The sequence below is a fragment of the Gossypium raimondii genome, chromosome 11, assembly GCF_025698545.1.
Source record: "Gossypium raimondii isolate GPD5lz chromosome 11, ASM2569854v1, whole genome shotgun sequence".
Lineage (NCBI taxonomy): Eukaryota > Viridiplantae > Streptophyta > Magnoliopsida > Malvales > Malvaceae > Gossypium > Gossypium raimondii.
Window position 1 is genome coordinate 14,113,077 of NC_068575.1, and position 15,432 is coordinate 14,128,508.

At 31.5% G+C, this 15,432-nt stretch overlaps 1 protein-coding gene across 1 annotated transcript; it reads left to right on the forward strand.

Moving 5' to 3' along the window:
• The first annotated feature begins 3,778 nt into the window (after positions 1–3,778).
• On the forward strand, positions 3,779–5,830 carry LOC105804552 (transcription factor MYB113). The gene is made up of 3 exons (XM_012637221.2): positions 3,779–4,000; positions 4,915–5,044; positions 5,281–5,830. Exons 1-3 carry the CDS (start codon positions 3,901–3,903, stop codon positions 5,759–5,761), a joined length of 711 nt encoding a protein of 236 aa, XP_012492675.1. The 5' UTR covers positions 3,779–3,900; the 3' UTR covers positions 5,762–5,830.
• Positions 5,831–15,432: the final 9,602 nt, after the last annotated feature.

The following is a 15,432-nucleotide window of genomic DNA, read 5'->3' on the forward strand; positions in this document are numbered from 1 at the left end:
TGTCATATTTTGGTAATATTAATTTTTTCATATTATGATATTTCATTATATTTATATTTAACTTTTAATTAAATTATCATTTTCCTTGATAATAATAATTAAACTAAACCATATAATTTTCTTTGTTTTATTGTAAATGCAAAAATTTTAATATTTTAAAATATAAAAATTATCTAATTAATGAATAATGTTTTAGAAGTTTCGAAATTTGGTGTTTTTGTTACAAATTTTAAATAACCTACACCAATATTTCCCATATTATAAATTTTGATATTTTGTTAAAATTTAGATAAAAGTTTATAAATCTCGATTTGTGTATATCAAAATTTTAAGGAGATTTGATAGAAATTTCGATGTCCTTTGTAAATGTTGGTATATACCAAAATATTTGAGGATGTGCTATTAGATAATTAGCATTTTGTTAAAAATATTGGTATAGGCTTGTAAATCTGGATTTTGGTATGCCAAAATTTCTAACGAGGTTTCTTAAAATTGTGGTATATACCAAAATATCTTAGGATATGTACTTAGAAATTTTGGAATTTCATTATAAATATTGGTAAAGGCTTGGATAACATGATTTTGGTATACCAAAATTTTTAACGAGATTCCATAAAATTATGGTATATACCAAAATATCTTAAGATATGCACTTAAAATTTTTAGTATTTCGTTAGAAATCTTGGTAAAGTCTTGGATAACATGATTTTGGTATACTAAAATTGGTTATAAAAATATTTTAATTGTTATTAAAGTAAATTATAGATGACAGTATATTCTAATATGATCATACATTAAACATAATGTATTTTTCAATTAATATAAGGGTTTTTTTAGAAGTTACACGTACAGTCATAATTATAATTGCAATTATAAATGATACGCTCAAAAACTACAATTAGATTTAATCATTATAAAAGAAATTAGACTAATAACTATAATATAACCAAACATATATCATAATAAATCTATCTGAGGTTTGCATATGATGGGATATAAATTATAATAAATATAGATTAAAACTCACACATGATTTAACATAGAGTGAGAGTCGAATATGAAATCTTAAAGTTCCTTAAGACTTTACCTTTCCACTAAATTAAGACCTCATTAGTTGTAAATATATCTTAAAAAATTAATATAAATGATAAGTATGTTTTGTCTTTATCTTCTCTTTTATATTGTATTTCTTTTTAATAAATTTGTTATGAATATTTAAATTTTAATTTAATTTTAATATTTTGAGATAATTCTTTTCTTTATTTTTGACTTTTATATTTTAATCAATTTCTTTTCCATTAAGAGTTTTAAATAATGGTAAATAAAAACATTTCAAGAATTCATTTCAAGAACATATTGAATTAAATATAAATTTAAAATATGTAATCTTAATTGAAGTCAAGATATTTTTTTAATGAAAGAAGTGAAATATAATTAATTTTATAGAACTTAAATATGTAATTAAATTTTTATTATTTTGTAATTTAAAAAGGAAATGAATTAACTAAATAAAATTGCATAGATAAATAATAACAATGGTATAATTATTATTATTTATTTAAATTTTGCTTGGTATAGATATCAAGGGGATTTATGGTATTTTCTTCAAACTTGAGGCAAGGGACGATGCATAGGGTAGGCAGGAGCTTTGACCCTCCTAAAATTATAAATTTCATTTTAGTCCTTTTAAGTTTTTAAAATTATAAATTAATTTAATAGTAAAAATACTTAAAGATAAAAGGCACTTACCCCTCAAGTTTAGTATAAAATACACTTATCTTATAATTTCAAGAATTCCCATTTGCCCCCTGACCCCTCAAGTTTAAAGATAATCTCATAAACCCCCCTTGAAATCTATTGCCAAGCAAATTTTAAATAAAAATACAATTATACGCTTGTTATTATTTTTTATGTAATTTTCATTTAGTTAACTCATTTTCCTATTTTAAATTATAAATTAATGAAAATTTAATTGCATATTCAAGTGCTATAAAATATTTGACTTCAATTAAAATTAAATATTTTAAATTTAGATCTATTTTAGTTGTATATTGAGTTTGGGATGAATTCATTAATTTATTTATATAAAATTAATTAATTATCATTATTTAGAAGGTTGTAAATAGAAAAGAGATTGATTAAAATAAAGAATAAAAGAATAAAATCATCTCAAAGATAATATTATAATTGAATTAAAATTTAAATATTTAACATATATTTTCATAAAAAGTAAAAAGTAAAAAGCAAAAGAGAAGAAAAACAAAATATTATCATTAATAACAATTTTTAAAATATACTTACAATGAGGCATTAATTTAATGGCAAGATTAATGCCCTAAGAACTTTATGATCCCATGATTGAGTCTCGCTTTGTGTAAATTATGTCAATTTTAATTTATATTTATTTTGGTTTATGTCTCGCATTATGTGGACCTATATAGATTTATTTTGATATAGGTTTAAATATATTTTATTTATCAATCTAATCGCACTTTGTAATGATTTAATTTAATTATAGTTTTTGGATGTATTTTTGTAATTGTAATTACAAATGTACATGCAACTTCCAAATAAAACTTACCAATATTAATTGGAAAATGTATTACGTTTAACATATGATTCTATTAAATATAATTAATTTAATTTAATTTAATAATTAAAATATTTTATAACTAACTAGATATTTATTATTTATAATTAAAAATATTGAATATAAAAATAAAAGATAACAAAAATAAATAGAATAATGATTAATTAATAAAGGGTAAATGTTTCCTTTTATTTAAAATTCTTTAATAATAAACTTTAGTAGGTTAATGTACTTTCCGGCAGACCTTATAGGGATAGGTGGGCATTTTTCATACCTTATAAAAGGTGAGTAGATTATTATCAAATTCGAAGGGGGTTTGAATTATTTGGGGGACATTCAAGGGGTTGGAATTTTTTTTTCTCAATGTTTTTTTTATAAGATTCGTAATTGAATTAATCGGGTCATCGGTCCAATTAAAAATTATTAAAATTTTAAAGAATTTTAGTTCAAGCGGTTTGGCTGTCAACTCAATTGGTTTTTTAGTTGATTCATATTAATCTCTAATTTAACTAATTCAAAAGCACCTTCTAGACTGATACTCCAGCCGGTTGGTCCGATTCGATTCAAATAACATTGATTTTTCTAATAAGTATTAATAATCTTATACGAAGTGATGGTATTTAAAATTTAAGAGAGTAGTATTTAAAAAGTATAATAGCATATATAAATGGAGTGACAAAGTTGATATTAGACAGAGTTTTAGTTTAATGGCTTGGACTTTTAGAATTGGCGGTAGGGAAAAAGACGTTGGGGTGAACTACGTACACATAAATATGAATGGATGGTTAAAGAAAAAAGGAAAAAAACCAAACATTTTATACGACATTGCATAAAGCACAAATTGTTCTTTTACTTCTTTGAGAACATGTGAACTTTTGGTCTAAAAAACAAGCGGAAGTAAATATGAGAAAGAAAATGAATAATTTGAGATATGGAGCCCACAGATATAATCATAATGCCTCGTCATAAACATGTAGAAACAATAGGACGATCCTAGAAAGGGGAAGGGACAGTTTTCCAAATGTTTTTTGGCTGAAATAATGGGGTATTGCTTAGATCTCGCAATATTTAATAGGATACAGGAAAATAAATTAAAATATTTAAAAAAGTAAACAGAATGTATGAAAATTTATAATATTATGAACAATTAATTGACCAATATTTATATAAATAATATATATATATAGCACTTTAAATGCTATTATTAAACAAAAACACAGGAATACAACATGGTCCATGAGCAATTACGGGGTATAAGTTGAGCAAGGAGTGTATGATGAATAGGTAAAGGAGGGAAAAAATTAGAAAGTATGGGAGGCGTTGCTTGGACCGAAGAAGAAGATCAGTTGCTCAAGAAATGTATAGAGCGTTATGGAGAAGGGAAGTGGCATCGGGTACCTCTTTTGGCTGGTAACTATCACAAGTCTCATTTTACCCTCTCCTTTTTTTTTTTTTTTTAAAAAAGAAGTTTCAGTTTAATGAAGATGAGCAAAATAATGGGTTTGGTTCATTGTGTTAGGCAAATTTGATGAAATTATTAGATAATTTTGTATTTTGTTACCGATTATTGGGTAATTTAAAATAGTTTTTCTCACTATAGTCTCATCATAGTTGAAAGTTTTCATAGTTTGAAGGTGGTTTTCATCTTTCCTCTTCAATCTTCATCGTAGCTCAAATCATCAGCATTTTTTGGTATAAAAATTACTATAATTTCTAACTCTAAACTTGTTGGATGTAGCATTTTAAAATTTGTTAAATGAACCAAATGAGTTAAATCTTGAGCTTGCAAAGTACCATGTGAACTTGACCTCGGCACAAATCTTCATTTGATTTTTTTTATGCTTAAGATTTCAAGACCCTCAATGATTACTATGAATTTTCTTTTGAGAAAACTGGCATATGAACCATAAAGGTCTCTATTATTACTGACACAAAATTAAGCTCAACAAATTTCAACTGAATGCTTGTTTTAAAATTCACATACAAGCCCTTGAATGTGTGCCACATTCTGTAATAGCTGCAGACAATCAGGTTACCACATGCATGTTTCAGGGTCGTAATTGGCCTTTCTTTTTCTTTGTTGATGAGTTAATTTTGGAGTATAGTCACTTTCAAATCGTAAATGAAGTCGTTTTAACTTTTGTTCGTTCAATGGATAGATGCATGGAAATATATGTATATATTTTGTAAATGGTTGTTGAGTTTTCAAAGAAGAAATCATCAAGGAAAAATAGGGCTTGAATGTGTGAATGAATTTAACTTGTGTACCTTAGTTGATGTTTCATTAATTAATGCACGGTGTACTTAATTTGGTGTCTGTTTAGGTCTAAACAGGTGTCGTAAAAGCTGTAGACTGAGATGGCTAAACTACCTACGCCCAAACATCAAAAGAGGAACCTTTGCAGAAGATGAAGTTCAGCTCATCATTAAGCTTCACAAGCTCCTCGGAAACAAGCAAGTTTTTTAGTCCTTTTTATTTAACTGTTTACTTAATTTTATTTTAGATGGAGTATAATCACTTGATTCACGTGTATTCAATGCATCGAATATAAATTTGTATATATAATTGTTTCTTCGATCAAGAAAACTTATAAACTGGTTTGTGTTTTATATACTAATAGGCGAATAATTAGTACACTGTTACATTATACATTCATATGTGTGGTTTATATATATGTTGCTGATCTCAGATGGTCATTGATAGCTGGGAGACTCCCAGGAAGAACAGCAAATGATGTAAAGAATTATTGGAACTGCCACCTGAGTAAAAAGCTCAACAATGCTCAAGAAACCGAAGAGGAATATCAAAATGGCATGAAAATGGAAACCCTAAAACCCCAGCCACGATGCATTGCAGTGACGGGCTCAATTAAACCAAGAACCCAAGATCATTTTGCTCCTAAGAACCAGCCAACAATACAAGAAAGCACCATGCCCACACCTTTCAACTTCGTTGAAGTTGATAAACAACAAGGCCAGGAGCTTGTGAAAGAAGAAGAAGACATCAGAGAGGAGGCTGCAGGTGGTGTGTTTTTTGGTGATTTGGCAACGGAAGATCATCAGTTTGGGCAGCTTGATGAAGTTAATGTATTGAGTAGTACTGAAGGATGCAGCAAATGGGATTGGGATGATTTGATGTTAGACATGGATTTATGGACTGATTCATTGTGAAATGTGATTTTCCTTAAGTGGTAACAATCAGAATATTTCAACTCCATATATGAATGCATCGTTATGTTATTTGGGTTTGAAGGACTTAGCTGCATGAACATTAGGAAAATATAAATAAAATCCGAATGCCGTCTTTCAAATTATTGAATTCTTGTGTACCCAATTAAAAGAGAACCACATTGATAAACAAAAATTATTTATGTAAAGTGGGGATGAATGTTAAGTTGGACATCGTTTCATGCTAAGGAAAAGGTGAAAGTAGTTGGTAGATCCCTAAAGTATTTAAAATTGACCTTTATACTATTAAATGAAGTAATTTAATCTTATATTATCAAATTTTAAATTTGATTTTATTTAATTTTTTAATAGTATGAAATTAAATTAATTTATATAACTGTAGAGGAAACTTAGCAATCACTCTCACCATGAGAAATGTGTTAATAAACAAACGATAAAACCGTTCTAATACTTAAACCGATCAATTTTCATGTTAATATAAATAAGATTAAGATAAATAATTAAGGATAAATCTGAACATACAATAGAAAGTCCTCTAATTTTGAAGAAAAATATGGGGAAAGTGTTAACTCTAAATGCTTCAAATTTTTATTTGCTTATAGATGCCGTGGTTCTGCTGTTTATACTACAATTTTTAAAAGTATTTCCTTAAAGTATTTTGGTATAAGCATATCATCATTGACGAATCTAGAGGTTTGCAGTGGCCCCGGCCCCCTAAAATATAAAATTACTATTTAAGCCCTTAAAATTTTTTAAAAATTCTAAATTAATAAAAGTAAAAGTACTCTTTGGCCCCCTAAAATTATAAAAATTCGATTTAATCCTTTAAAAATTATACAGATATAGACTATAAAAAATTAAATTTTCATTCGGCCCCCCTAAAAAATTGTTCTGGCTTCGCCCCTGCATATAATAAAGGAAATTTTGGTATTCCTTTATAGAATCTTATCCATTCAGAAATATTGGTACCCCTTTAGAAAAATTTTAGTATTGCATAAAAAATATTATTATCTCATCTTCAGAAATGTTCATATTTAATTATTATTCATTTAAAGTATTATGATAATAATTCTCATCTAGAAATTAAAATATTTGGGGAACACGAGAAAATCTGAATGAGTGGAACGCTGCTTGTAGCGGATTTTGTGGTAGGAGCGAGTCACGCAGGGTCAAATAGTGGTGTTAGTTGGGCTACGAAGAAGGTTCGTCAGAGATCGGATGTGCCACCGGATATTAAGGACCCCACTGTTAATGAGAATGGAAGGCAGATACCAGTGGCTACTATGGACAAGGCATCTTATAAGGCGACTTTGGTGGGATCGTCCATTTTTTCGATGTTATGCTGTAAGCGGAGGAGTTTAAACTCCAAGAGGGGGATATTATGACGAAGATGGTGGATGGAATTCCATCGATTACGTTCTCGGAATGGGCTCATAAGTTTATTTAACAGAAAATGGTGAAAACTCTTAGGATGAAAAATTGGTTTTAATGTCTTGTTGAATAAAATCACAACATTATGGAATCCCAAACATCCTCTCCAACTTATGGATTTGGAAAAAGACTATTACCTTGTTCATTTCGATGATGAAAAAGACTATAATAAGGTTTTGAAGAGTGGCCCATGGGTGATTTTTGGTCAGTACTTGCATATTCATCCATGATTGCCTTCGTTCTCAACTTCTCAAAATGAGATTGACGTCCAAGTTGTTTGGATAAGATTGACAGGTTTACCAGAAGGCTACTACTTGGATTTTCTCTTAAAAGCTATTAGTCAAGCTATCGATCTGGTATTAAAGATAGATGAACACACGGATAGTGCAAAAAAGGATCGTTTTGCTCGAATGGCTATTTGCGTTGATCTAAGGAAACCTTTATTATCGAAGGTCAAGATAAATGGTAGAATGCAATGAATCAAGTATGAGGCTGCCTAATATTTGTTTCAGTTGTGGACTTTATGGACATAGCTTGGAGGTGTGCTCAAAAAATCAAATGCCCCTGCCGGTGAATGGGCATGATCATGTTTTATAACAGCCCGATTCTGGGCCTAGTCGAAACAGTGGTTTCGGGACCACAAATCCGACGAGGGAAAATATTATTGTCATTATATTTTTATGGTCTACAATTTGACGGAAAAATTTTGTGAAAATTTCGTTCGAAAATTTTGACGTTTGGGCACTCAATTTAGTCAAAAGGACTAAATTGTAAAAAGTGCAAAAGTTGAGTTCTACATGTTAGAAGTGTCTAATTGTTATGAAATTATAAATTGGGTGTCCTTATATGGTAATTAGACCATTAGTTAATTGATGGACAAAAAATAGACATAAGAAATGGGTGAAATAGATTTTTTTTAATGGGGGCATTTTAGTCATTTAGTAATAAAAAGAATTAAAAAGGGAAAAAGATGGCAAAATGTGCTCATCTTCTTCATGGTGAACGAAATCAGCAAGGGGGAAGCCATAGTTAGGGTTTTTAAGCTTCCAAGCTCAATAGTAAGTGATTCCAAGCCCCGTTTTTAATGTTCTTTACGTTTTTGGAGTCCCTGTAGCTTAATTTAGCTTATTCTAGCAATAATTCATGTTAGGGTTCATATTTGGAAAAATATCCATAGGTGAAATGTGTTTATTTTTCTGTTTTATGGTAGAATATTTTTCTGTTTTATGGTAGAATATGAAGCTATAAATTATGTTAAACAACTTTTGCTAAGCGATTTAAGCGAAAACGGGTAAATTGACATAATCGGTAAAAATAATTAAAGTTCAAAAGTGTGTGTTAGAGTGAGAATTTGACGTTGTCATAGAAGGGAAAAATGTTCAGGATGTCATAAAACATAAGAATAAGGGATGAAATTTAATTTCCGAGCTTGGGGACAAAATTGAAATTTTTCAAAAAGTTGAGGGAGGACCATTTTAATAAATTTGAATATTTAATGAGTTAGATTTGCTATTATAGATCAAGAAAGACGAGAAGATAATCTCAAACGGGGAAAAGAGAAGGTCGTGGAGTAAATTGCAAAATTACGATATTTTGCACCGTGGTAAGTAAACATGTGAAATAATGCATATTTTTTATATTATTTGATATATGTTGAGATTTAATTGAACATAGAATAAATATTTGGCAAAGATTCTAAAAGTGTGATTAAGTTAGGAAAGGTGGTAAAGTGTTGAAAAACACGGTTTCCGGTTGAACACTCGGAATAGGCCAGATTACATTGAATATAAAGGGGGTTGCTAAGTGTTGATTCCTCCAAAGGGTTGCTAAGTGCTGATTCCCCTATTCATTGGTGGTTGCTAAGTGCTGATCCCACCGTATCTTAATTGTGAAAGGGGTTGCTAAGTGCTAATTCCCCGACTCATTGGTGGTTGCTAAGTGCTGATTCCATCGTATCTTAAATGTGAAGGGGGTTGCTAAGTGATGATTCCCCCGATGGGTTGCTAAGTGTTGATTCCCTGAATCATTGGTGGTTGCTAAGTGCTAATCCCACCGTATCTTAAATGTGAAAGGGGTTGCTAAGTGCTGATTCCCCGAATCACTGGTGGTTGCTAAGTGCTGAATCCACTGATAACAGACAACATTCCGAGTGTTCAACAGGGGAAAATCGGAAAGGTGAATATATATAAGGCGGACGAGAATATGTGAGGGATATTGGGTTTGATACTTAATCAACCCATGTGTGAGGTGGAAGGAAACATCAAACCTACAAAAGAGCAAATTTAAATACAAAATTGTTGTGAACAACAACAGTTGGGAAAATTTGAAAAATCACTATAAATGGTGGAAAATGAATTAAAAGTTGAGTAATATATGAAATTTAATCTGAATGAGTCTATTTTCATATGAAATAAAAAGAGGAAGCAAAAGAGTTGTATATTTGGGGATATTTGAATTTTATTGAGACAGGGTTGAACTGATTTCGAAATCCCCTGTTCCAAATTTTAAAAATCACCAAAAATTGTAAAAAATAATTATGGCCTGGAATTTACATGCTTCAATTCCTTAATGAGTCTATTTTTAAGAGAAAGAAACGAGGACATTGTTTGAGTTTGTTATAGGGAGATAAGTAAATTTTAGTAAGGAGGGGTCAGAACTATCAGGCAGTGAAATAGGGGAAGTTCTAAAGAATAAACTGTACTAATTTGCCAAACAAAAAATTTTTAAAATTTTATAGTGTAAAGATATATGAATCTAGTTTCGGGAAAAATTTACAGAACTTAATTTGAAGCCCTGTAGCTCCAGATAAAAATAAATTAGTGACTATGACGCAGAAAAATAGCTTGCTGGAAATTGAACAAACAATGAAATTTATGTGTGATTAAAATTATGTTACTATGTAATCATGTGAGGAATTTATTTATTGGTCATATGTTTACTTACTAAGCTATATGCTTACTCGTTTGTATTTTCCCTTGATTATAGTGACATCAGCCAGTTCGGAACTTGGACGAAGTCAGGAAATCATCCACACTATCATCAACTTTTTGGGTATTTTGGCAATCAACACTTTTGAAACATGGCATGTATAGATGACTTTATGTAATGTGGTATAAATATGTATAAATAGTATTGTTCGGTTTAATAGGTTGGTGTTTATTAATGGATAAATTGTGTATACACATATATATCTGCAATTGGTTGAAATGTTGAAATCGTTTGAAATTGTGTTTTGAAAACTTGCAGGGGGTTTTATGTAAAAATAAGCAGAAATGCTGCCGAAATTTTTTTATAAAAAAAAATAGTAATACCTCATACTCTATTCCGTTAAGGAATACGGGTAAAGGGTGTTACATGTTTCGTTGGAGTCAAAGAATAATGGTAGCCAATGATGAGTAGAGGAGGAAAGTTTCGGGCCTTGGATGATCATTGAACGTTGGCATCGATGGAATGGTCAAAGTATAGGAGACAAGGTGACTAGTAATCAAGGAAATAATATTGGCGAATCTCGTTTTAATGTTTTAGATGAGATTCAAAGAAAGATTGGGACAGAGAAGATTGCTTACAATAAGGAGATGCAAATTGGAAAGCTTATAAATGTAGAGAATCTCACAGAACCGGTTAAAAGCCAAAAGGATAAAGGTGCCAAGAATAGTAATTTTCCAAAAAAGAATAATTCAAAGGCAAAAGGGAAGGGCATTCATGTGGCTAGTGGGCTCAAAATGAGCTTTAATATACTTAAGCCGGTTAATGGTACTAATGGGTCGTCATCTAGTAGTGGACATTTGGTTTTTTATGATGGGTCGAAAATGGGCAAGAATACAGTAATAGATGAGGATGAGCCATTTTCTTTTCAGCCAATACAAGTTCGGGGCCCGTTGGATTCCATAAAACATAAGGAAGTGAAAATAATGGACAAGAAGACTTCAGTTTCGGTTTCTAGTAAGGAGAATGGTAGTTTCATATTTGGTGAGACAAGTCAGTCAGGTGAAAATTCAAGCCAGTGACCCATGGGCATGGAGGAGTTTCAGCCAATGCGACCACCAGATAAGGAAGTCAGGAGCTCTGATCAGGCTACTATGGAGGTGGCAACGGTGTTGGAGGAAATTTTTACTACAATTGAACAACATTCACTGACTATAAATGTTAGGGTTGATGACAACGAATTTGTGGAGGTAATTGATGCTAAATCTAGTCGCAATGAGGAAAACATGTACTGATTTTGTTGTTTTCCCTCTAGGTATAAGAGTTATCTTGCTTTCCTTTATTTCTTACTTATGAATATGAATTTGATTTTTTGGAACTGCCAAGGAATGGGTCATCCCCTATTCTATAATTTTGTGAAAGAATACAAAAAAGAGTTTGCACCGAACTTATTTTGCATTTTTTATACTCAAGTAAGTGGAGCTCGAGCTGATGAAATCATTGGAAAGCTTGGTTTTTTGAATTCTTTTAGAGTTGAGGCTTTTGAATATGATGGGGGTATATGGGTCTGCTGGAATGATAATATTCAAGTTGAGATTCTAGAACTGCACCCTCAGATAATCCATATGCGAATTCGGAGTACACAAGAATGTTTTAATTTTTTGTGCTCAGCTATTGATGATAGCCCGCAACCAATGCAATGTCGTCTGTTATGGCATTTTTTGGATTCTATTGCAAAGATAGTTAAGGAATCGTAGGTATTTGCCAAGGATTTTAGTTTGATCCTGGACATCTTGGATTGGAAAGGGGTGCGCCTCTTTCTCGATTAGGTTGTATTTGGTTTCGATCTTTTTTGTTCAAGAATGGGTTCCACAACATGGGATTCTATAGTCCTCGATTTACCTAAAATCAAGGTAATTTATTACAACATTTAGATAAGGCCATCTGAGTTGGGATTTCTTTCGCACCGAACTACTCCGTCAAACACCTTTATAGACTTAAATCAGACCATCGATCGATTCTTGTATCTTTGAAGCCTTATTCTTATAACAGGGGGTGTTAACCTTTTTATTTTTTAGTGGGTTAGTTATTGCACTCAGAATTTAAAGACCTCGTCCAGAATCACTGGAAAAATGATATTGAGATTGGCTCAAACTTGTAGCTATTTCTAAGTGTCATTCAGAATTGAAACAAGTGTGTATATAGTAATATTTTTGTTCAAAAAAAGAAATTGGTTGATGAGCTTGCACGAATACAAAAATTTTGGAGTTGCGTTCTTTTAATAGACTTCAAGCTTGAGAGTTGTGATTGTGCCAGGAAGTTGAGGATGTCTTAAAGTATAAAGAGCTATTGTGGTTTCAGAAATCCTGATTTACATGAATTTTGAATGGTGAAAAGAATAAAAATTACTTCCACAGTCGTACTTTACTAAGAAGGAAAAAAAGCAAGATCGAGGGGATTAATATCGATAAAGTAGGCTGGTGTTTTGATAATGAACTTCTGTAGCAACATGTCATGGATTTTTTCAGGAAACTATACTCGATTGATTATAAGGTGAATAGTAGATTCCCTGTAATGGTCAATTTCTTTCGATCTCAGGATATGAACGATATAATCTTTTGATGGTGACAACTAATGAGGAGATCCGTAAGGTTGTATTTAGTAAGTCACCTCTTAAAGCTCCAAGGATTGACGAGTTCCAAGCCAAGTTCTATCAATCACAATGGGAAGTAGTTGGTGGGTCTATTTGTAATCTTGTTCAAAAAATCTTAGAGGTCATATTCTGGACACCTCACTGAATAAAACTCCTTTGTTTGTTTATTGTTTTGTACAAGATTATTACGAAAACTATTTTCAATCGTCTTAGGCCACTGATGGTTAATCTTGTTAAACAGAACCAAGCAAGCTTTATTGCAGTGAGAAATATTTTGGATAACATCATTATTTCACAAGAGGTAATTCATTCCATGAAGGCAACCAACGGAAAAAAGTGTTGGATGCGCTGAAGGTTGACTTGAAGAAAGCGTATGATAGGATTCGTTGGGATTTTTTGGAGGACACATTGATAGAAGTCAGTTTTCCTTTCATTCTAGTTAATGTTATCTTAAATTGTGTATCTTCCTCTCCATTACAAATTCTTTAAAATGGTGCAGTTATAGATGTTTTTCATCCAACATGTGGAATAAGGCAAGGACATCCTTTATCACCGTATCTTTTTGTTTTGTGCATGGAGTGGTTTGGCCATCTAATTGATCGGGTTGTTGATCAGAAGTTATGGCATCCTTTATTGTTATCAAGGAGGGGACCGATCCTCTCACATATTTTCTTCGCTAATGATTTAATGTTATTCTGTAAGGCGAATAAGGATCAAGTGGCAACTATCAATTAGGTCATCATTGTTTTATGTTATTTCTTCGGTCAAAAAGTTAATAGAAGTAAGGCACATGTATTTTCTCTCATAATACCCCTGTGGACTTAGTTAATGATAAATGTGATGATCTTAGTGTTAGAAAAGTTGATTATCTTGGTTATTATCTTGCCATGCCCGTTTTTCATAATAGAGTTACGACAACCACGTTTGAGTTTGTTGTGAATAAGGCTTGGAATGAGCTTAATGGTCGGGAGGCAAAGAAACTTTCAATGGCGGGCATAATTACTTTGGCGAAGTCAGTCCTTTTAGTTATTCCAAATTACTTTATGTCTACGTCTTGTATTCATGTTTCTGTTTGTACTGAAATTGAGAAATTAGCTCAAAATTTTATATGGGGATCTACCACGGAATCAAGGAAGCTTGCGCTTTTGAATTGGAATGACTGTTGTTGACCTCTAGATAATGGAAGGCTTGGCATCAAAATTATTGTTGATCAAAATAAGGTTTTTTTATTAAAGTTAGGGTTCAATATAATTGATAATTTTGTAGCTTTATAGATATGTGTCTTGAGAAACAAGTATAACATATAAGGGTTACTACCGAAATCAATTTCGAGGAGTCGATGTTCTTTATTTAGAGGTCTCTAATGAAGGTTTGGCTTGAGGTTATTAGTAATGTGTATTAGTCCATAGAGGATGGTTGTTTAGTGAATTTTTGGAACAATGTATAGGTTCTGCAAATTAGTTCTCTGAAAACTTTTTATATTAGACGGGGACGACTAGATGAAACCCTTCATGTGTAGGATATGATCAATCATGTTAAATAATGATATTGGGGTAGACTTACCTATATGCTTCCCAATCATATTCTCAGTCACTTAACAAACATTTTACCTCTTCTATAGATGCAGGGACTGATTGAATTGCTTGGAAATGGGCGAATAGGCATTTGTTTTCTGTAATTGAAACATACAAGAATATGTTCCCTTTTGTTGATAAGGACTTAGCTACAAACTGGAAGATGATTTGGAAACTCAAGTCCCCATAGCTAGTTCGTGTTTTCATTTGGTTATGTTGGCAAAACTTCCTTTTATCCAATGGTGAGAGAGTTAGGAAATACATGACAAATGAGGGTTATTGTTCCCCATACAGTTATGTTTTTTAATCTAGTATTCGCGCAATTCGTGATTGTGATTTCTCGAAAGTTGTTTGGTGGATTATTGTCCTTAGTAATGCTAGAGAGTATTTTGTTCTCGATGTCTTTAAATGATTGGTTGAACTAGAACTTGACAAATCAAGGTGGTTTTGATAGAAAATATATTAATTAGGTGACTCTTTTTTCTATTTTATGTTGGCTTTTATGGAAGACCCGTAACAATTTTATCTTTGCTAGAAGACACAGTTCTATGCAAGAAGTTGTTGATATGGGAGTTTCATGGGCAATGAGCTGTACAAGTTCAAATCCTACTCAGAGTCTGCTCATTTCTACGGTCACGTCTACACATTGGTGTCTACTTGAGATAGGATGGGTCAAACTTAACACAGATGGGGCGAATTTGATACATGGTTTAAATGCTTCGGTTGGGGGAGTCTTTGGAGATTCATCTGGGAGTTGGTTATGTGGTTTCTCTATAAGTACTGGTAAGGATTCTATTTTCAAAATTGAGTCAAGAACCAATTTAAAGGGACTTTTTATAGCATGGGACTCGAGTTTTAGGCAGTTGGATTTATAATGTGATAACACCATTTTGGTAGAGACTCTCCTAGCTAGAAGTATGGTCAGTAGCATATTGCAGGAATTGTGGCTAATTCATCTCCTATGTCGTAATTGGAAGGTGCAGATTCATCATATCCCTCGCTCCTAAAATAAAGTTGTTGATCATATGGCAAAGATTGCAAATGACTATAGCAATAATGTGCAAATATTT